The sequence below is a fragment of the Heterodontus francisci genome, chromosome 2 (genome assembly GCF_036365525.1).
Source record: "Heterodontus francisci isolate sHetFra1 chromosome 2, sHetFra1.hap1, whole genome shotgun sequence".
Classification (NCBI taxonomy): domain Eukaryota; kingdom Metazoa; phylum Chordata; class Chondrichthyes; order Heterodontiformes; family Heterodontidae; genus Heterodontus; species Heterodontus francisci.
In genome coordinates, this window is record NC_090372.1 from 90,558,538 (window position 1) to 90,581,052 (window position 22,515).

The following is a 22,515-nucleotide window of genomic DNA, read 5'->3' on the forward strand; positions in this document are numbered from 1 at the left end:
GGAACAATTAAAGCCCAGGGACCCGTAAAATGCGGGACGGATCCCCAGGCTAGGCGGAAGCAGGTTCGCCACTGACTTTTATGTTGGTGGCCGCCCGATGTAAAATCCAGCCCAATGCGTTAGCGTGTAACCATGTGTGACGCTATGGCTGCCCAGGAGTGAGTGAGATCTGTCAATCAAAGGAGCTGCAGTTACTGTGTTTTTAGAATTTCTTTTAAAAGCAAAATCTGTAATATTTTGAAATATAAGCAGAAATGACCTATGAAAGGAAACTGTAAATGACCCAACCTAAAATAAAAATGTACAAAAGGGGAGAAAACTGCAAATACAACAATCTGAAATAAAATTAATAATGTAAACCTGACAAGAGGCCAATGATCTTCCCAACTTTTTGCATAAAATGAGCAAAATGCTTGGATGTTACTTTTAACACACAGTCTGCTGGATATGTGGAATGAAACACCAAGAGAGTCTGTGGGACTTGATAGTATCAGCAAATTCGAGAGACTTGTCCATGTCCCTAGTAGTGGGAATGATTGGTAGCTTGGGTATGATAGCTTAGAGTCTTACTGACAAATTTAAAGTAAAAAAAAATTATTCTAAAGTCTATTATAAAAACACAAAGACAAAAAACATTTTTACAAGTAAATTTGTTATTGATTTATTCTGAGTAGAAAATTGTCGATGTGTTAATTTTCTGTCTTGCGGCTCCGAACAGATTGTATTTTAGGCAAATTTCTTAAAGACTGTTCAGGTAAAAACAGTTACTGACCCCAGCACAGATCTTTGAAGGTAGAAGGAGATATTGTGGGAATAGCTAGCAAAGCTAATGGGATATTGGGCTTCATAAATAGAGGTATTGAGTACAAAAGCAGGGACGTTATTTTGAGCCTTTATAAAGCTCTGGTTAGGCCACAACTAGAGTATTGTGTCTAGTTATGGTGACCACACTTTAGGAAGGATGTGACGGCCCTTGAGAGGGTAGGGAGGGAATTTGCAGAATGGTTCCAGGGATTAGGAATTTTAGCTGCACAGTTAGGGTGTAGAAGCTGGGGTTTTTCTCCTTGGAGCAAAGGAGATTGAGGGGAGATATGACAGAGGTGTATACAATTATAGATAAGGTAGACAAAGAAAAACTTCCCATTAGCTGATGGTACAAGGAGTAGGGGGACACAGGTTTTGGGCAAGAGGTACAGGGGGATGATAAGAACTTTTTTACGCAGCGAGTGGTAATGAGCTGGAACTTGCTGCCTAAGAGGGTGATGGAAGCAGAGATGATCAGTGATTTCAAAAGGATATACAATGGGCACTTGAGGAAAATAAACCTGCAGGGCCATGGGGATAGAGTGGGGGAATGGGACTGACTGGATTGCTCTACAGAGAGCCAGCATTGACTTGATGGGCCAAATGACGTTCTTCTGTGCCATAATGGCTCTGTGATTTGATGTTGATTCCAGTAGGCTGTAAAGTGCCTAATGGAGGGGCCAGGTGCTGTTTGTTGAACTTCATTGGAATAGTCTAGGAGGCTGAGGACAGAGTGGGTGGAGAATTAAAATAACAAGTGACTGGACGCTTGGAGTTACGCTTGCAGACTGAATGAAGCTGTTTTGCAAAGCAGTCACCCAATCTGTGTTTGACCTCCCCACTGTAGAGGAGACTGCATTGTAAGCAGTGAATAGAGTATACTAAATTGAATGAAGTACAAATAAATTGTTGTTTCACCTGGCAGGAGTTTTTTGGGGCCCTGGATGGTGGGGAGGGTGGTTGTAAAAGGGCAGGGGTTGCATCTCCTGTGCTTGCATGCAAAGGTGCCATGGGATGGGAAGGGGATGTTGAGGATGATGAAGAGTGGACCAGTGTGTCAAGGAGGGAACAGTCTCTTCGGAATGTTGAATGGGAAGGGAAGATGTTTTTTGGTGGCATTTTTCTGGGGTTAGCAAAAAATGGCAGCGGATGATTCATTGAATGTGCAGGCTGGTGGGGTGGAAGGTGGGGACAAAGGAAATCATATTGTGGTTCTGGGAGGGAGGAGAAGGGATGAGAGCAGAAGTGTGGAAATGGATGAAATGGTTGAGGGCCCTTTCAGTCATGGTGGGGGGGATCCTCTGTTGGCGAAAAATGAAGACATATTAGAAATACTAGAAGGTGGCATCATCAGAACAGATGCGATAGAGATGGGGGAACTGGGGGAATAGAATAGAAGCAGGCTGGGAAGAAGTGCAATCAAGGTAGTTGTGGGAGTCAGTGAGCTTGTCGTGGATATTGGTTGATAGCCTATGCCAAGAAATGGAGAAAGAGAAGTCAAGATAGGGAACAGAATAGTTGGAGATGGACCATGTGAAGATGAAGTAAGGGTGGAAATTGAAAACAAATTTGATGAAATTTTCCAGTTCAAGCAAGAACTGGAAGGGGAAGATTATAACTTACATTTATTTCTGCATATCAGTAATAGCAGTTAATATTCAGGAATATTTCCATTATTCAAGCCAGAGACGGTGAATTGACTTTTCTTCTTATCATAAAATGTTACAGCACAGAAACAGGCCATTAGACCCAGTAGGGGCAAAATTCCATAGCCCTCAAAAAGGGCTGCAGGAATCTTCTTGCAGGATTATCCTGCCCCCATTGTTCCTTCCGATGAAGACAGCATGCAAACTTTGTGCTGCTTACTAACTTAAAATAAAGTGCCATGCAGCCCCACACTAAAGGTGCAGTTGAATGGGCTGTATGCCTCAACGGGGGGCCCAAGTTCGTGCAGGGCTAGCACCATTTAAAGCTTGCCTGCACTACTTAAAGCCAGCTTACACCTCTTAAAGGAGAGGCTGTCTGACGCAGTACTGCTGGTGCAAGCAGCGTAGGCATGAGGACCTGGATGCAGTGCAGGAAGAAATATAATGATCTCACAAGTGGTCAAGTTCAGTGAATTAATCCTGAAATACCATATCCTCACAACTGAACCACAATCCTCACTCACTGGTCAATTCACTACACCTACACTCACCTACCCATAGCTATCAACCTTGACTCAGCTCACATTGATAGTTTCATCTTACCCTTATACACATTGAGCACTGCTGCAAGCCTCACACTTACAGCTTGCACACATTGCCAGCCATCCAAACATCACAGGCATATCATCCAAACACTGCGCCATACTCACTGACTCACATCCCTCTTTCTTGTAAGACAAGGTGGCTCAGAATCATAGGCAGCAGGAGCAGGGGGTGGAGGAGGGGGTGGGTGGTGGTTGCGGGGGAGACACACAGGCGTGGCTGCTTGGTCTCCTCCTGATGGAGTCAGTGCTCACCATCATTCAACTGAGGCTGTGGCCAGTAACGGGTCTGAAAAAATTGAAGATGACGGTATGCTCATGCCTAATCCTCCTTCTCACATTCCATTTTCCCCTCATCCCACCATCTCTTCTGATTTTCAAGCTGCAGATGGTTTATGGAGGCACCGGTGGCTTTTGTCCGCTCCCCTCACCATAACCCTACCATTCTGCCTGTCTCCTTTCAGATACACAAGAACTGCAACCTGGCCAGGTAGCGGTGCAGTAGCAAGAGGTAGTAGAGGAAGAAGAGACTTGTGATGAAGCAACACCGTCGCTTGTTATCTTACTCGCAGCCAGCAGCTCAGATACTGACACTGCCTTAACTTTAGAGGGTAGCTTAGAGGTGGAATCTGTATGTATTACAGACCCGGGCAAGGGTACGATAGGTGCCAACTCACTGGAAGGCAAGGTTGCTCATACATTCTGCTGCAGAGAACTCAGATGAGGAGTTTGATGGCGTGCAGGGAAAGGCTGATGGGCATCCACACAGAAATACTTGGTGTATTGACAGGCCTGTCAGAAAGCCTGATGTCACTGTCAAGGAGCATGGAACAGTCTGGCAGCAACCTTGCACATGGTTTTGCGCAGAGCTTGAACCCCCCCCCATCCATTCCAGTGTGGAAGTGGTTGGCAACTCCAAATGAACTCTTGCAGACCCAACCGTGATGCAGCACCTGATGGCCGACGTCTCAGATCCCATTGTAGCACAAGGAGAACCCACCCATTGTCTGAGTCCTTCACTGGAAGCTCAGACTGAAATTAGGCAATCTCAGCCTGCTTAGATTTCTACCATCATGGATGTGGATACCACTGCTCAATAGGACTTGCAGGGTCTTGCAGCAGTCCAGCAATCTGTACTGCAGCAGTTTGCTAGGATTGCTGACGCACCAGTTTAGGGAAGTGGCAGTGGCTTAATGGAGCACGATTCTGTTGTCCTCTCTCAGGACTGGTGCAGAATAAAGGTATCATGTTTGCTCCCATTAACCTGTATGATGCACTAAGGTTGGTTGCACACCAGCTGCATATTTAGTGAGTTAAACCCTTTGCGAATGCGGTACATCTCTGAATTTAGTTGCGGCATCTGCAAAGCCACGTGTGTACAGCCAGTGGCACCCTGCACCATAGGGAAGTCCAGTATCCTGGCAGAGCCACATGCATACTCTGCCTGCTTCTCTTTGGAAAGAGAGAAGGTAAGGAATTCCCCTCTGTTTGCATATAGTGCATCAGTCACATCCCTTGTACATTGAACTGTGAAATGTTAGAGACGTTCCCTGCTCCAATCCAGAAAGAATCTGGTGCAAAGACGTTCAGAGCCACAGTCACCTTGATGGCCCCGGCAGTGCCGTCCTTGCCCTGCTCTGAGGCTGTAGGTCTGTCTGCAACAAGTGGCAGATTTCACTGAGCACCTCCTTAGTGAAATGGAGTCATTGCACACACTGTTCCTGGCTTAGGTTAAGGTAGAAGAATTGCTCCCTGAAGACTCTGGTTGGATATGGAAATCTTCTGAGACCCTTTCTCTTGCTCCTCTTAGTCCTCCTCTGTGTCTCCTTTGCTCATTCTCCATCATGTTGCAGGTCAAGGAGAATGGAAACTACAGCACCCATGATTGAGAGCAAGTGGTCTGAGTAGAACCCCTGACGTCAGAACAAAAGCCTTTTCCAGGTGGTATACCACTTCTTGTAGAGTTTCACCAACTTTAAATACAGTACAAACCTACTAAACTCAGAAGCAGCCAATAAAAATCAAGCTGCAACTAACCTGAGAATGGTCGATGGTCTCTGATAGAGCTGGTGGGGTGTGGTCCTTTCTGCTGCTGAACACATGTTCAGCTGTGCAAAGTTAAGAGAGGGCATTTGGTGAAGCGTTGAGGTTGAAAATGACATTGCGAGAGTCAGATCATTGTTACACGCTGACAGACATCATGATATGCCTGTTCTGCGTACTTCTGAAACAGACTCCTAGTGCCTGTGCTACTGATCTACCCAAAATGCCATATGGTGCAGCCTGCACCAGAAGTGTACACATGTGGCATAGACACCATTTTGGCTGTGAAATGGCACCTGTAGCACCAAAAATATGAGTGCTAAAGAGCCAAAATTGCGGCCATTATGTTTCTCTTCGTACAAAACCAAAATACTGCCATGCTGGAAATCTGAAATGTAAGCAAAATGTTGGAAATACTGAGCAGGTCAGACAGCATCTGTGGAGAGAGAAACTGAGCTAACGTTTCAAGTTTGTGACCTGAGAAGTTGTTTAATGTACAAATTTCCCTTAAGTATGGAAGTGAAAAGCAAGACCCCTGAGTGTGTTTACATAAGACAAAAGTTTCAGAAGAGTAAAAATACCTGGTATGTCATCTTGCATTACTTCTTGACAACTACATTTTGTTGGAATTATTGTAAAGAGAGGTAGTTAAATACTTCTGAGGCTTTTGTAAGCCCTAAATTGTATAGGAAGGTGTGACCCACAATTTACCTTTTATTTTCTTTCCTCTTCCAGACACACTCAAGAACACAGGTCTGTATGTCTCACTCATTACTGGGTTAGAAAATGAATGGCAGTCCTAAATAAAAATCCAGGAAGAAAATCTTAGGATGTTGTGATGGCATTGAGGGTTGGAGCATGAACATTCTTAAATCCATGGTGAGGGATGAATATAGGGTCAGTCTCAGCTCTACTCCGTTCCTGATGTGAACCATATTGAGGGAAATGTACTGAGTGGAGGCTGTCCATTTGCCTGGTGGGGAAGGGGAATTCAGAAAAGAAAGTCATACCGCGTTGCGCCTTTTGCTGGTAAACAACTAAATGGCTACCATTTAATCATTTGATAGAGAGCTAGGAGAAGAGCTTCCAGACACACTATTGGCAGAAGTAGAAAGACCAATGAAACCAAAGGGGGAGCAAATTCTCAGAAGAAAAATTCATAAAATTATCAAATTTCACAATGCAGAAACAGGCCACAAGTGCTCATCAAGTCAATGCTGCTCTTTTTCTCCACATGAGCCACTCCTGAGTACTCCCCACATCTTTAATATTATTCTTTTTTGCAAGCAACTTTTTTTTTAAGTATTTATGAGCTGTGCTTCATCAATGCATTTGTGGCAGAGAATTTTACATTCTAACAACCCATTGTAAAGTTTGCTTTCTAATTGCATCCTTTTATTCCTCCTTGTGATTTTCTTAAATTTGGGATCTTTCATACTGTTTTCCCAACCAATGGTAGTAACTTATCACGATTTACCTTTTCATAATCTTTAATCAGGTTACTTGAAAAAGAAATTAAACCAGGTTCTGATGTGCTCTGTTTGGAGCTCACTGTTCACCTCTCTCTGGCCCAATAATGTGTTTCGTTCCCTGACTCAGAAAAGGACTCGTCTAAACGGTGCTCCAAGCCCCAGACTGCGATTGGAAAATGCCATGGGAAATCAACTAGTATTTATAAATATACTGTTTATTAGGTAAAAAAATCTTTTAAACTTACATTTAAACATACACAACAGAAATATTAACCTCACTGCTAGTCCAGTTATAAACAAAACTACTGATTTTAGTGTCATCTTCAGCTGGATTTTATGTTCCGTTGGAAGGCGGGTTTTTTGGCAGGGTGGGGTGGAGCGGTGCCGGAGAATTGATGTAGATTTGTCCGCCACGAAACCCGACACTGTAATGCCAGTTTCCGATTTTCTCGGAGCGGCCGACGTTCCGTGGCAGCACCTCTGCCGTGATGCGATGGGATCATAGTTTAAATATACTAAATACTGTTTTGCATGTATTAGTATCTAATTCGTCGTTATCCTACCAGCCATTCACAATCTTCTGCATGACATGCGGCACACGTGCTTTCATTTTCCCGTCTTTGAAAAGCTGGGGCCACCGAGGCAAGAGTCATCAGTGCTTGCAAAGGTTAGATAAATTATCCATTGTTATCTTGTGAAAGTTTTTTCACATGGGACGTAAAAACATAGAAACTTAGAAAATAGGAGCAGGAGTAGGTCAATCAGCCCTTCGAGCCTGCTCCGCCATTCATTATGATCATGGCTGATCATCCAACTCAGTAAACTGTTCCCGCTTTCCCCCCATATCCTTTGATCCCTTTCGCCCAAGAGCTATATCTAACTCCTTCTTGAAAGCATACAATGTTTTGGCCTCAACTGCTTTCTGTGGTAGAGGTTCACCACTCTCTGGGTGAAGAAATTTCTCCTCATCTCAGTCCTGAAAGGTTTACCCCCATATCCTTAGACTATGACTCCTGGTTCTGGACTCCCCCACCATCGGGAACATCCTTCCTGCACCTACCCTGTCAGGTCCTGTTAGAATTATATAGGTTTCTATGAGAACCCCCCCTCACTCTTCTGAACTCCAGTGAATATAATCCTAAGCGACTCAATCTCTCCTCCTACGTCAGTCTCGCCATCCCAGGAATCAGTCTGGTAAACCTTCAGTGCACTTCCTCTATAGCAAGAACATCCTTCCTCAGATAAGGAGACCAAAACTGCACACAATATTCCAGGTATGGCCTCACCAAGGCCCTGTATAATTGCAGCAAGACATTCCTGCTCCTGCACTCGAATCCTCTCGCTATGAAGGCCAACATACCATTTGCCCTTTTTAACACCTGTTGCACCTACATGCTTCCCTTCAGCGACTGGTGTACTAGAACACCCAGATCTCGTTGCATATTCCCCTCTCTCAGTTTATAGCTGTTCAGATAATCTGCCTTCCTGTTTTTGCTACCAAAGTGGATAACCTCACATTTATCCACATTATACTGCATCTGCCATGCATTTGCCCACTCACTCAACTTGTCCAAATCACCCTGAAGCCTCTCTGCATCCTCCTCACAACTCACCCTCCCACCAAGTTTTGTGTCATCTGCAAATTTGGAGATATTACATTTTGTTCCCTCATCTAAATCATTAATATATATTGTAAATAGCTGGGGTCCTAGCACCGATCCCTGCGGTACCCCACTAGTCACTGCCAGCCACTAATCATAATCTATAGTTGTGAGGGAAGGATGGACCTCTGAGTGCATACAGTTTGGGGGAAGGGGGGAATCTGCAAGTGGATACAATTGCTGGGGGCAGGGGGGAAGAGACTGGAGGCAGGCTGCTGATCAGGATGCCCCTTGGCCTGACATCGGCAGTCGTCGTCTGGGTGCCTGAGGCCTGGAGGGCCTTGGCTGCCTGACAGCTTCCTGCACCAGTGCAGGACTGTCCTCAGGCACCACGGCTGCTGGAGCTGGAGTCGCTGCGGAGTCCGTGTCCACATTCGAATTGCCCTGAAGGAAGACCCCAGATGTGCAGCGGTGCCTCTCCTTCTCCCTCTCCAGGCTCGTTGGAACCTTGCTGCTCTCCAGAGAAGGATGAGGAACAGGAACGCTCTCCAGGCTCCTGGTCGTTCTCTCGCCCAGCTGCTGCTGATTTGAAGTCATGGCCAAGGTGAGGGTTTTCAGGTCATCGCGCATCTGTGGAATCTGGCTTTCATGAGGGTTGCCAACCTCTCGAAGGCTGAAGCCATGTGCTCACATGGCTGGGACATGGCAGCAGTCATGGCATGGTTGGACTCCTCCATCATTTGCTCAAGGCTGTGCATGGCCTCTGGCATCTTCGCTAGATGTTGCCTTGCCTCTCCCTGCAACTCCAGCATGCCCTGTACTGTCGATACCAGAGGCTCGTCATCAGCCTGGGGCTCAGCATGGGCCTGATCACCCACAGTCCTCCGACTGTCAGAGGACTCAGCTGTGTCAGCCTCAGCTAGCATGTACCATACTGTCACCCTGAAACTAATGCCAATCGGATACCCATCGAGGTGAGAGTATCCGCGCTAGTGGAAGGTGCAGAAGTGTCATGGGACAGTGCATCCTCTTAAGTGTTGCTCATCCTCAGAGGTAGTCGTAATTTCCTCATTGTCTCTAAGCATTTGCGAGTGCCACCCTGCAAGATACAATGTAACGAACAGACATTTGGGTGTTATGGTACACACATTGCAATGATGACAGCATTGCGTTTCTCTATAAAATGTAATTTTGATTCATTCTGTGTTTGTTAATAATCACTCTCTTCACCTGGAACCCTGAGCTCGACATCCAATATGACATGTCCTCCTTGACTCCTGGCTAACTTGAGAACCTCCTCTTTGGTCTGAGACAGAGGCTGCAGGTTGGGCACCCCACCCTGGTCCTGGCTGCCTCCCTGCTGTTGTGGGCCCTCTTCTCCTGAAAGATTAAGGAAGTAGTTACGTCCAAAAGACTCTACATCACGTCAATGCTAACCCCTCTTCTGCACCTGCGGGATGTCGCTGCTCTTGTACTGACTCTATCTGTCATGGGTCTCAATTGGGCTAAGATAGAAACGAGGGAGACTGGTCTCACATATGCAGTCAGTAATCTGCTATCATTACGCTACAACCTTCCTATCATTGGAATGGCTGTGTCAGCCGTGCGTCTTTACGCTTGTGGGCAAGCAGATCGCAGAAAGATATGTGGAACTGTGCAACTTGGCTGAGCGTAGGAGGTCATTGACTCTCTTCCTGCACTGCACCCAGTTACGATGAGTGACCTCACAGCTACTAATCTCCTCTATGATCTCCGTCCAGGCTTGCTTAGTCAGGTGGGAGGACTGCTTCTTGTCATCGCTGGGGAAGAGGACCTGCCATCTTTCCCTTGCAGCCTGGAGAAGAATCAGCAGGGAGGCATCACTGAACTGTGGGGCCACCCTTGTTGTGACATCTGACATGGTCAGAATGATGCCTGGAGGGATGCATGATGAGTTGGAAAATTATGGCAAACCACTGAAGTGTTACTGTAGTAATCTGATATTCAATGCAAGGAGAGTAAATAGAGGGCTCCCAGCCTTTAAAGATGGCGCCAGCACCTGATCCAACATCAGGTGATGCCATTAACAGTGTCAGCAGTGCCGCCACTGTCACGTGGTGGGTGGGGAACAACTGATGTCATTCTGCTAAATGGCTGCCTGCCGCGTATACACAGTGGCGTGGCTGCAAGCATCGCAGGCGGGAACGCCGCCATTTTTCGCACATGCTACCGCTCATGGCCGCAGGATAGTAAAATCCAGCCCCTTGTCTCAGTTGGTAATGTGCTTGCTTCTGAACAATAACCCACATTGTTGATTCAGTCCCCACTCCAGGACCTGAGGTTATCAACCTAGATTTGGGGGAGAGGGCATAATGGTAATATCACTGGACAAGTAATGCAGAGGCCCAGGCTAATGTCCTGGCGACACAGGTTCAAATCCCACCATGGCAGCTGGTGGAATTTAAATTCAATTTATTAATTTTAAAAAATCTGGAAATGAAAGCTAGTCTCAGTTTCATGACACCATTACAATCATCGATTGTTGCAAAAACCCATCTGGTTCACTAATGTCCTTCAAGGAAAGAAATCTGCAGTCCTGACCTGGTCTGGCCTACATGTGACTCCAGACACACAACAATGTGGTTGACTCTTAACTGCCCTCTGAAATGGCCGAGCAAGCCACTCAGTCGTCAAGGGCAATTGTGGATGGGCAACAAATGCTGGCCTTGCCAGTGACACTTGCATCCCATGAAAGAATATTTAAAAAAAAAGACTGACACTTCAGTGCATATTGCCAGGTGTCACATCAGAGGTTCCAGCTTTCAGAAAAAGGCTAAAGAGAGACCTGTCTGCCTCAGGATGACAAAAAAAATGACACTATTTGAAGAGCACTGAATTCTTCCAGTATCCTGGCCAACACTCTTCTTGCAATCGATACATCAAAAAGAGATTTGTATAGTTATTGGTTCATTGACTGTTCATGAAACCTTGCTGGCTACTAAATTTGCCTATATAACAAACATGACTGCCCTCAAGATGGCTGGAATACATGGATGAAATTTGTTTATAGCTGTTCAGAACTCTAGTTAGATCCCATCTACAGTATTGCATTCAGTTTGTTTTCATTTGTTCTTGAGAATATGGGTGTCGCTGGCAAGGACAGCATTTATTACCCATCCTGAATTGTACTTGAGAAGGTGGTGACAAGCTACCTTTTTGAACTGCTGTAGTCCATGTGGTGTAGGTACACCTACAGTGCTGTTAGGGAGGGAGCTCCAGGATTTTGACCCAGTGACGATGAAGGAGCGGTGATATCGTTCAAAGTCAGAATGATGTGTGATTTGGAGGGGAATTCGCAGGTGGTGGTGTTCCCATGCGTTTGCCGCTCTTGTCCTTCTAGGTGGTAGAGGTTGTGTTTTTGGAAGGCGCTTTCGAACAAGCCTTGGTGAGTTGCTGCAGTGCATCATGTAGATAGTACACACTGCTGCCACTGTGTGCTGGTGGTGGAGGGAGTGATGATTTAAGTCCTGATCAAGCGGGTTGCTTTGTCTTGGCTGGTGTTGAGCTTCTTGAGTGTTGTTGGAGTTGCACTCATCCAGGAAAGTGGAGAGTATTCCATCACACTCCTCACTTGAGCTTTGTAGAAGGTGGGTAGGCTTTGGAGAGTCAGGAAGTGAGTTACTTGTCCCAGAATTCCCAGCCTCAGACCTGCTCTTGTAGTCACAGTATTTATGTGGCTGTTCCAGTTAAGTTTCTGGTCAATAGTAACCCCCAGGATGTCGATGGTGGGGGAATTCAGCGATGGCAATACTGTTGAATGTCAAGGGGAGGTGGTTAGATTCTCCCTTGTTGGCGAAGGTCATTGCTTGGCACCGATGTGGCGCGAATGTAACTTGCCACTTATCAGCCCAAACCTGAATGTTTTCCAGGTCTTGCTGCATGTGGAGATGGATTGCTTCAGTATCTGACATTGGCTCCTGGTTAAGCAACACCTTGATTTAAAAATTCTCAACCTTGGTTTTAAATCCCTTCATGGCCTCACTTCTTCCTATCTTTTAAATCTCTTCCAGCCTGCAGCCTCGAAGATATCTGCGCTCCTTTAATTCTGGCCTCTTGAGCATCCCTGATTTTAATCCTCCACCATTGGTGGCAGTGCCTTCAGTTACCCAGGCCTTTTAGCTCAAAAATTCCCTCCTTATACCTCTTTGCCTTTCAATCTTGTTTTGCTGTCTTAAGTGTTATGAAGGTGGTTCTATTTTTAACATTTTTTTTGTGGATTCATGTGTTAGAATTGTGGAGATGGATTCATTTACATCTGGGGAGATTCCACAGATGTTTGACATTGTTTTTGTTTGAAGGGTCACTGAGAGGTCTTGTTTGAAGGCAAACCTTTGCTGGATGTCACATGCCTTAGGCTCAGTAAACAGCAGAAGCCTTGGTGACTTGGGGGAGATGTTTGCAAAGAAGTGACATGTCAAGATTTATGAGAGTCAGGAATTGGTTTTGCTTTTGAGATATTGTTTTGGTTCAGTTGGGGTGTGGACTGTTGTTGAAGGGAGTTGGAGATTGGCCTGTCAAGAGAAAAACACCCAGCTCATCTCTTCCTCCTGTCTCTGTGAAACCCTGCAAAAATCCAGTGTATGAGAGCTAAAAAGCCTGATCCCGCTTTTCTCCTGAGATGCTCCTGAAGGCCTGCCAAATTAACACTCTATGTCGCCTGAAAAGAACTGTTCCAGAAAAGATCCCCGTGATCCATCTATGTGTACTCAGACACCAGTCTGTATGCCAATTTGGGATGTAACATATTTCATCTGTTTTCTTCAAGAATTAACAAGTATTTGGCCAAAGTATTCTTTTTTGGCTTTTTTTTGTAAAAGAGCTCTGCAGAGCAAATTTCTTTATTTTTCTTTAACGTGTGTGTGTGTGTGTGCGTTTTTGAGCTAACGTAAAAAGGGAACTTTTTTCAATCTGTGTGTTAATGCTTTGCTTCCTTACATGATGAGTCTTGTTTCATAATAAACTGATAATTTTGTTGTTTATTAAAGAAACCTGGTTGGTGTATTTTATTCTGGGATAAAGAGTAGAGTATATGATTGACCGTATTGATAACTAGGTAAGCAATTAAATATATGTTGTGGCCTGTGGAAAAGTGGAACTAGAAAAGACATTGCACTCCTCCTGCCTCGATCGTAACATAAGGCACTCCTTAAAACCTATCTCTTTGACCAAGCTTTTGGTCATCTGCCATGTTATCTACTTGCGTAGCTTGGTGTCATATTTTGCTTTATAACGCTCCCATGAAATGCCTTGGAACATTTTATGACATTGAAGGCGCTATAGAAATATGGCATTGTCATCCAGAGCAAGGGGCATAAGCTTACAATTAGAGCTTGTCCATTAAGGAATGATGTCATTGAGCACTTCTTCATACAAAGGGTAATGAAAATCTGGAACTCTTTCTGTTTGAAAAAAAAAATACAGTTGAGGCTAGGTCACTTGAAAATTTCAAAACTGAGATTGATGGAGTAATGTTAGGCAAGGGAATTAAAGGTTATGGAATGAAAACAGACAGATGGAGTTAAGGTACAGATCACCTATGATCTAATCAAAAGTAATTAATTGGTTATAAAACCTTTGAAGAACTATATAATTCATTTTATTCCCACTTAGGGTTAAACTTTTATTGACCCAGAAATGCCAGCATTGTGTTTGCTATAGGGAGCCCTTTTTTCTCGATATCAGTAAAAAGTATTGACATGGAACTCCCTGATGGGAGAAAAAGTACTGAAGCAGCCACTGAATACAAAGTTTTCTGATTACAAACAGTCGGTTCTATTTTTGACTGACAGAAGCACTGATTTTCTCATTCCTGATTTCACATTTTTTTAACCCAAATTCAGCAGAAATATAACACACAATTGAGTGTGCCTGTTAATTAGCAGCTGTATAAGACTGATTCTGCACTCCCAACTCCAAGTGAGGAGCAATGCTCAGAGTGAGTCCGTTGCAAATGCAAATGCAAAATTTTCAGATCATCAATATTAATGAGCAAAAATAGGAGCTGGAGTTGGTGATTTGGCTCTTGGAGCCTGCTCTGCCATTCAATAAGTGCATGGCTGATTTTCTACTTCAACTCCACCTTCCCACACTTCTCCCCATATGCATTACCCAAAAATTTAACAACCTCTGACGTGAATATACTCAACAACTGAACAACCACAGCTCTCTGGGGAAGAGAATTCCAAAGATTCACAACCCTTTGAGTGAAGAAATTTCTCCGCAGCCCTAAGTGGCCGACCCATTATATTGCGACTGTTGTAATGAACGTTTTTCCATTATAAATATTTTTTGAGGACTTGTGTTTGAAAGACTGTGGAAAATACATGAGGAGATGCTGGACTTGTTTTTTTTTGAAAGGGTCAGTGGAAGGACACTTGGGACTTTGTTTAAAAACACTTACTGGAAGCTACATGTCGTAAACATATGAACACATGAATTAGGAGCAGGAGTAGGCCACTTGGCCCCTTGAGCCTGCTCTGCCATTCAATAAGATCATGGCTGATCTGATTGTAACTTCAACTCCACATTTCTGCCTATTCCCAATAACATTTCACCCTATTGCTTATCTAGAATCTATCTACCTCTGCCTTAAAAATATTCTAAGTCTCTGCTTCCACTGCTTTTTGAGAGGCAGAGTTCAATAGCTGGAGCCTTATGAGCTATGGAACTATTTGGAGTTGTTTACAGAGCAGTCACATGTCTGTATGGGGGTCAGGAGTTTTGGTTTCGTTTTTGGATTGTTTGGAATTCAGTTGCTGGTATTTATCCTGCTAAGAGAGAAGCCACACAACTCATCCTTTGCCACCTGTGTTGAAAAATCTTCTGAGAATCCGGTGTGATAGCTGAATCCACTGATGCAGTAATTCTCCCAAAAAGCTTGCAAGACTATTCCTCGACGTCTCCTGAAAAGAACTCTTCTGAAAAGATCCCAGTGACAACCACATATGTCTAGTGACACCTGTCTGTGTACCCAGATGCCAGACCGAAAGTCATCTGAAACATTTCATATCTTTTCTTTTTCTTCAAGAATTAACAAACATTTGGCCACAGTATTTTTGTTTTTATAAAGTTGATCGCTGCAGAAAATGCTTCTTTAATGAATAGACCTATAATGTATAGGACAGCATCTGTGGGTTACATAAATGTAATGGTGTGCATGCTGCAAGCACTGCTGTATGCTGGGAATGTGGATTGTTTACTGCTGATCTCTGCTTGTTCCAGGTCCCGTTTACCGGGTGGTGGCACCCCTCCACCGCCTTTGTTCGGCGGAGAGTTTCATCTGTTGACTTTTTTTTATTAAAATAAAACCACCCAGTTTGTAAGATGAGGCAGTAAAATCAATATTTTTTAACAAGTTCTGATCAAAGTAGGTAATTTTGACTTTGGACAGTAGTATAAAATGGTTAATAATGATACCACAATCCAATTAACATCTCTGTCATTGAAGCTTTCTATTTAAAAAACAAAGTTTTTTTTTTTGCGAAGTGGGTGATGGTGGTGAGGCCGCATTCATTGCCCATCCCCAGTTGTCAGGAGAAGGTAATGATGGTCCTTCGCTTTAAACAGCTGCAGTCCTTATTTTGATAGTGCATCCACAATGGTGTTGGTTAGCAGACTCAACAATACTGGCAGGGTGACCATGGAGACAGGGACACTGATTGAGTTAACTGTTCTGACCTGGATGGTGTCTAGCATCTTGAATGTTGCTGTGGCTGCATCCATCCAGGTGAGTGGCAGGTTTTCCATAGCGTTCTTGATCTGAGCCTCGCCTCACAGATGGTGGAGAGGTTTTGAGAGATCAGGAGGTGAGCCACTCATCATAAGTAACGAGCTGTGCTTTGTTCTTGTAGCTGTGGCGATAATATGGCTGGTCCAGTTAACCTTCTGGTCAGTGGTCACTCCCAAGTTGATAATGGTAGGGAAATCAGCAATGGTGATGCTTTTGAAGGTCAGGGGTGCATAGATGATCATTAACTGGAACTTAGTGGCACAAATGGTATTTGACATTTCCCAGCCAAAGCCTGGTTACTTTACAGGCCCTATTATAGGTTGGCATGGGCAACTTCATCATTGGAGAAGTTCTGAATATGGCTTAACACTGTGGAGTTGCTAGCTAACAGCCCAACTCCTAACCTTATGAGAGAGGTCATTGATGAGGCAGCTAAAGACAGTTGGGCAAAGGATGCTTCCCTGAGGACCTTGTGTAAGTGATATTCTGAGGCTGTGATGTCTGGATCTGACAGCCAAAGCCATCTTCCTTTGTGCCAGTTCTGACTTCAGTCAGTACATGGTTTTTCCCTAATACAAAAGCAAAATACTGCAGATGCTGGAAATCTGACATAAAAACAGAAAAACACTGGAAATACTCAGCAGGTCTAGCAGTATTTGTGGAGAGAGAAACAGGGTTAACATTTCAGGTCGATGATTCCCATTTTCTATTATTATTTCAGGGTTTCTCCCTTTGACCCCAATTGATCTCAGTTTTTGAGGGGTGCTTGGTGTCGGTCTCAGTCAAATCTTCCTTTGATGTCATCTGTACTCTAACGTTAAGCTGCTTTTGAACCTCTTAAAATTGCTGATAAATTTTCCACTTTGTTGCTTTGCTCAGGACAAACAATATAAGGGTAATTTTACAAAATCTGATGAGAAACAAAACTCAGGGAGCACGCACCTGAATTTCAGATAATGATCTTGGCGAGGCTATATGCCATGGGAATGATTTATTAAAACTGTCTCGCTCTTTTATTCATTCGCGGGATGTGGGCGTCTCTGGCGAGGCCAGCATTTATCGCCCATCCCTAATTGCCCTCGAGAAGGTGGTGGTGAGCTGCTGCCTTGAACTGCTGCAGTCCTTGGGGTGCAGGTACATCAACAGTGCTGTTCGGAAGGGAGTTCTAGGAATTTGACCCAGCGATAGTAAAGGAACGGCAATATAGTTCCAGGTCAGGATGGTGTGTGGCTTGGAGGGGAACTTGCAGGTGGTGGTGTTCCCATGCATCTGCTACCCTTGTCCTTCCAGGCGGTAGAGGTCGCGGATTTGGAAGGGGCTGTCCAAGGCGGCTTGGAGAGTTGCTGCGGTGCATCTGGTAGATGGTACACACTGCTGCCCATGTGCGTTGGTGGTGAAGGGAGTGAATGTTTAAGGTGGTGGATGGGGTGCCAATCAAACGGGCTGCTTTGTCCTGGATGGTTTTGAGCTTCTTGAGTGTTGTTGGAGCTGTACCCATCCAGGCAAGTGGAGTGTATTCCATCACACTCTTGACTTGTGCCTTGTAAACGGTGGACAGGCATTGGGGAGACAGGAGGTGAGTTACTCGCCACAGAATTCCTAGCCTCTGACCTGCTCTTTTAGCCATGTATTTTAGCCATAGTCCGAGTGTATCAGGCCTGTGTCCTCAGTACCTTGCTCTATGGCAGCGAGGCCTGGACAACGTATGTCAGCCAAGAGCGACATCTCAATTCATTCCATCTTCACTGCCTCCGGAGAATACTTGACATCAGGTGGCAGGACCATATCTCCAACACAGAAGTCCTCGAGGCGGCCAACATCCCCAGCTTATACACACTACTGAGTCAGCGGCACTTGAGATGGCTTGGCCATGTGAGCCGCATGGAAGATGGCAGGATCCCCAAAGACACATTGTACAGCGAGCTCGCCACTGGTATCAGACCCACCGGCCGTCCATGTCTCCGCTTTAAAGACGTCTGCAAGCGCGACGCTTCACAAACCACTGAACACCTCCAGGTGCTTATCCATTGTCTCTCGAGATAAGGAGGCCAAAGAAGTTATGTGGCTGGTCAAATTCAGTTTCAGGTCAATGGTAACCTCCAGAATTAGATACTGGGGGATTCAGCGATGGTGATGCCATTGAACATCAAGGGGAGATAGTTAGATTCTCTCTTGTTTGAGATGGTCATTGCCTGACACTTGTGTGGTGCAAATGGTACTTGCCATTTATCAGCCCAAGCCTGGATGTTGTCCATTAAGCATCTACTGTAATATCAAGCTAGCATTTATTAAACAAAGCAGTATTCTTAATTTGGACATTTACTACATGTGGACATGGGCTGCTTCAGTATCTGAGGAGTAGCGAATGGTGCTGAACATTGTGCAAACATCAGCGAACATCCCCACTCTGACCTTATGATGGAGGGAAGGTCATCAATGAAGTAGCTGAAGATGGTTGAGCCTAGGACACTACCCTGCAGAAGTCGTCCACTGATGTCCTGGGACTGAGATGATTGTCCTCCAACAACCAAAACCATTTTCCTAGGTATGACTCCAACTGATTCCCATTGACTCCAGTTTTGCGAGTGCTCCTTGATGCCATACTCTGTCAAATGCTGCCTTGATGTTAAGGGGCAGTCACTCTCACCTCACCTCTGGAGTTCAGCTCTTTTGTCCATGTTGAGACCAAGGCTGTATGAGATCAGAAGCTGAGTGGCCCTGGCGTAACCCAAACTGAGCGTCAGTGAGCAGGTTATTGCTGAGCAAGTGCCATTTGATAGGAATGTCGACAACACCTTCCATCACTTTGCTGCTGATTGAGAGTAGACTGACAGGATGTTGATTCACCGGGTTGGATTTGTCCAACTGTTTGTGTACTGGACATACCTGGGCAATTTGCCACATTGCCGGGTAGATGCCCATGTTGTAGCTGTACTGGAACAGCTTGGCTAGGGGCGCGGCTAGTTCTGGAACACTAGTCTTCAGTACTATTGCTGGAATGTTGTCCGGACCCATAGCTTTTGCAGTATCCAGTGCCTTCAGCCGTTCCTTGATATCACCTGGAGTGAATCAGATTGGCTGAAGACTGGCATTTGTGATGCTGGGGCCTCATCCACTTGGCACTTCTGGGTGAAGATGGATGCTTCAGCTTTATCTTTCGCACTGATGTGCTGGGCTCCCCCGTCGTTGAGGATGGGGATATTTGTGGAGCCTCCTCCTCCTGTTAGTTGATTAATTGTCCAACACCATTCATGACTGGATGTGGCAGGACTGCAGAGCTTATATCTGATCCGTTGGTTATGGGTTTGCTTGCCCTTTCTATCACAGGCTGTTTCCACTGTTTAGCATGCAAGTAGTCCTGTTTTGTAGCTTCACCAGGCTGACCTCTCATTTTTAGGTATGCCTGCTACTGCACCTGGCATGCCCACCTGCATTCTTTAGTGAACCAAGGTTGGTCTTATAATAACTATATTTATTCAGTCCTTAACTTGCTCTCAAATAAATTTTGGCTTGATATGGCACAACTATCAGCAAACAACACATGCAGTAAATGTCCCAAATTAAGAATACTGCTTTGTTTAATGAATGCTTGATATTGCAGTAGATGCTTAATATGTTCATATGACATTCTGCTTTCTACTATTTAATGGAGCTGTTAACCCATTTAATTTAAGCAAGTTAACATCTCCATGGAACTAGGGAATAGATGAATATCATGCCAACACATTAAGTAATCATCCAATAATATCGCAAACAGTAATATTTAGGCTCAAAAACTTCCTCAAAGCAATATTAACATTGTGAATTGATTAGCTTTTCTGGTACCAACAACGTAACAGTCACACATAAAATTCTGCTGCAAATGTAATATTGTTCAGCATGAAATATTATCAACTTAAGTTTACATTTTTCCCCATGAAGAGGGCACTGAATTGCATTCAAAATAGTTGAACCATATGTCAATAATACTTCCAACATAAAATGGAACTGTAATCATATAAGTAAGTGCCTTTCCTCACTCCACAACTGCTTTAAAATAATTTCCTAATATGATTTTAAATATGAAAGACTCCTGTCACACATGCTTCATACTTAGAGAAACCAGCTTGTGATTACCAATTTTGTTATCATTTGGAAAATATGAAAGACATGTACGATGATAGCAGAGGCCTTTCAGATATAATAAATGAAAATAAACATCTATCAAGAGGGATGGCTATAGGAGCTAATAGGTGAAATCATCTGTTAAATCATCAACTACAGATTTTCTTGCTTCAGAAATACGTGATAACACGCTTCTGTCTGAACAGACAGATTTCTTTTAGTCATGATAATGCTTTAATGAAGCATAAGGAGCGATAACAAAATGACATAAAATGGGTAGATATCTGCTGTGATTTGTGCCTGGCTAAAGAAAACAATGTTGCTGCTTTGAGCAGTTTAATCATCAAAAAATGTTTTCAAAACAGCAAATGCTCCGTCATTTTACCGTGTGGTAGTTTTTGTTGGCTTTATTACGGTCCTTTAAGTGTAAGCACAATACTTGCTTGTGCAATGCACCACCTTTTGCTTTCATTGAGTTCATCTGGGTAAATATTCGCAACTTTATTTCAACTTTCCAGTCACTTCTTAACCATTTACAGAATGAAGTAATGGGCCTCTCACAACCTTCAATGTGGGATCTTGGCAGAGTATCTAAACAGGCCTGTTGCAACCAGTGTCAAAGCCATTTAAAAAGAATTGGCAGTACAGCATCCCCATTAATTTCTGCATGTCACATGCAAGTTACACCAGAGGAAATGACCGTTAAAATGTATGGTTACAGCACTTAGACCCCCCTCCAGACGTTCGCCCTTAGGTTAAACAAGTGGATACAATTAGCTGCTATCCACGAACAGCTGCAGGATAAAAGAGCTTGTTGCTGGGGCCTCAGTACAAGGCTAGAGCTGAAGTATGAATGCATCTGGCCTGCTAGCAGTAATGTAGGATATAAACTTTTCCATTGTTTAAAGGTTGCGGGAAAAAATATTTTGTTACTCAGGCTCTTCCCATCCTGATAGTCAACACGTTTTATTTTTGCAATTGTACTGTCTTGGAAGAGCATGACCTGATAAAGTAATCCAGATGAAATTGCAGTTTTGTTTGCTGGCAAGCCAAACACAAAAATATTTTGTTCACTGGTGAGGTAATGTGAAGAGTTACAATAATGTTTTCTCACTCAGAAAATATGGGTTTTGCGTGGAATGTCCGAGAGTGAGCATTTAAGTTCAAAATGAAAGGAGACAAATCAGGAGACAGCATCTCACAAATCCACTAAATGACTCCAAATGTATAAAATTTAAAATGAGCTTTGTTTTCTCTTCACACTGTTGTAAGAAAGTTGTTTGTGAAAACACTTGGTTCAGTAAGAAATATTAATTTGTATTTGCAGAATGCCTCAAAATTTTTTTTATTAAAATGTATAGATTGAGGCAACCAAAGATAGAAAATGGATTCATTTTGAAGGTTGCCTTTGGATTTCTTTATACTTGTTAAATTTCCTTTTACCTGAAGACACCATTTTACTAATATTCTACCTGTGTGCAGTGAGAAAAACACAAATGATAATGCAGTCAGCTACTTCTGACCAATGAAATACTTGTGCTGCAAATTAGCTGGGAATGAAAGTTGGAAACGGCAATGGCAGGTTTGACTTTTTAGTTGAATACTGTTATATATCGGGTGGCACTAATAACGACAACAACAACTTATATTTATATAGTGACTTTAAAGTAATAAAATGCCCCAACGCTCTTCACAGGAGTATTATATAACAAAGTATGACATGTGCCACAAAAGGAGATTTTAGGTCAGATGACCAAAAGCTTGGTCAAAGAGGTAGGTTTTAAGGAGTGTCTTAAAGGAGGAAAGCGAGGTGGAGAGGTTTAGGGAGGGTATTCCAGAGCTTAGGGCCTAGGCAACTGAAGGCTCAGCCATCAATGGTGGAGAAATTAAAACCAGTGATATACAAGAGGCCAGAATTAGAAGAGCGCAGATACCTTGGAGGGTTGTGGGGCTAGAGGAGATTACAGAGATAGGGAGGGGTGAGACCATGAAGGGATTTGGAAACAAGGATGCAGATTTCAAAATCAAGACATTGCTTGACTGGAACCAATGTAGGTCAGCGAGCATAGGGGTGATGGGGAATGGGACTTAGTGTGAGTTAAGACACAGGCAGCAGAGTTTTAGATGACCAAGTTTATGGAGAGTAGAATGTAGGAGACAAGCCAGGGTGCGTTGTAATAGTCAGTAACGAAGGAATGAGTGAGGGTTTCAGCAGCAGAAGACAGACTCTAATCCTGGCCAGTTCAAGTGATGTTTATTATGTAATTGAGTTATTATGTATTATGCATCCTCTGATGTCATATAGCATTAACACCATATCTGAATATATTATAGAAACTATAGTTTTTACTCTATATACCGCACCTCAGATAAATCTTTCCATTGGATTAAGTAACAATTCATTGTATTATTTTTTCGATGTGTTTACTTATAGGACAGTTATGTTGCCTATTTTGCCTTGTAGCTTCACATGTG

General features: G+C 43.8%; 1 protein-coding gene across 8 annotated transcripts in view; it reads left to right on the forward strand.

The window, feature by feature from the left end:
• The window catches only part of cdk6 (cyclin dependent kinase 6), a 378,044-nt gene that overhangs the window by 74,585 nt on the left and 280,944 nt on the right, over positions 1–22,515 (forward strand). For 7 of the 8 annotated variants that reach the window (XM_068008695.1, XM_068008668.1, XM_068008687.1 and 4 more), the window contains exon 4: positions 5,831–5,848. The exons of the other annotated variant lie outside the window; for it this stretch is intronic. In XM_068008695.1, the coding sequence (XP_067864796.1) occupies positions 5,831–5,848 (18 nt within the window). The remainder of the gene's footprint in view (positions 1–5,830; positions 5,849–22,515) is intronic. 8 annotated transcript variants of the gene reach the window in all.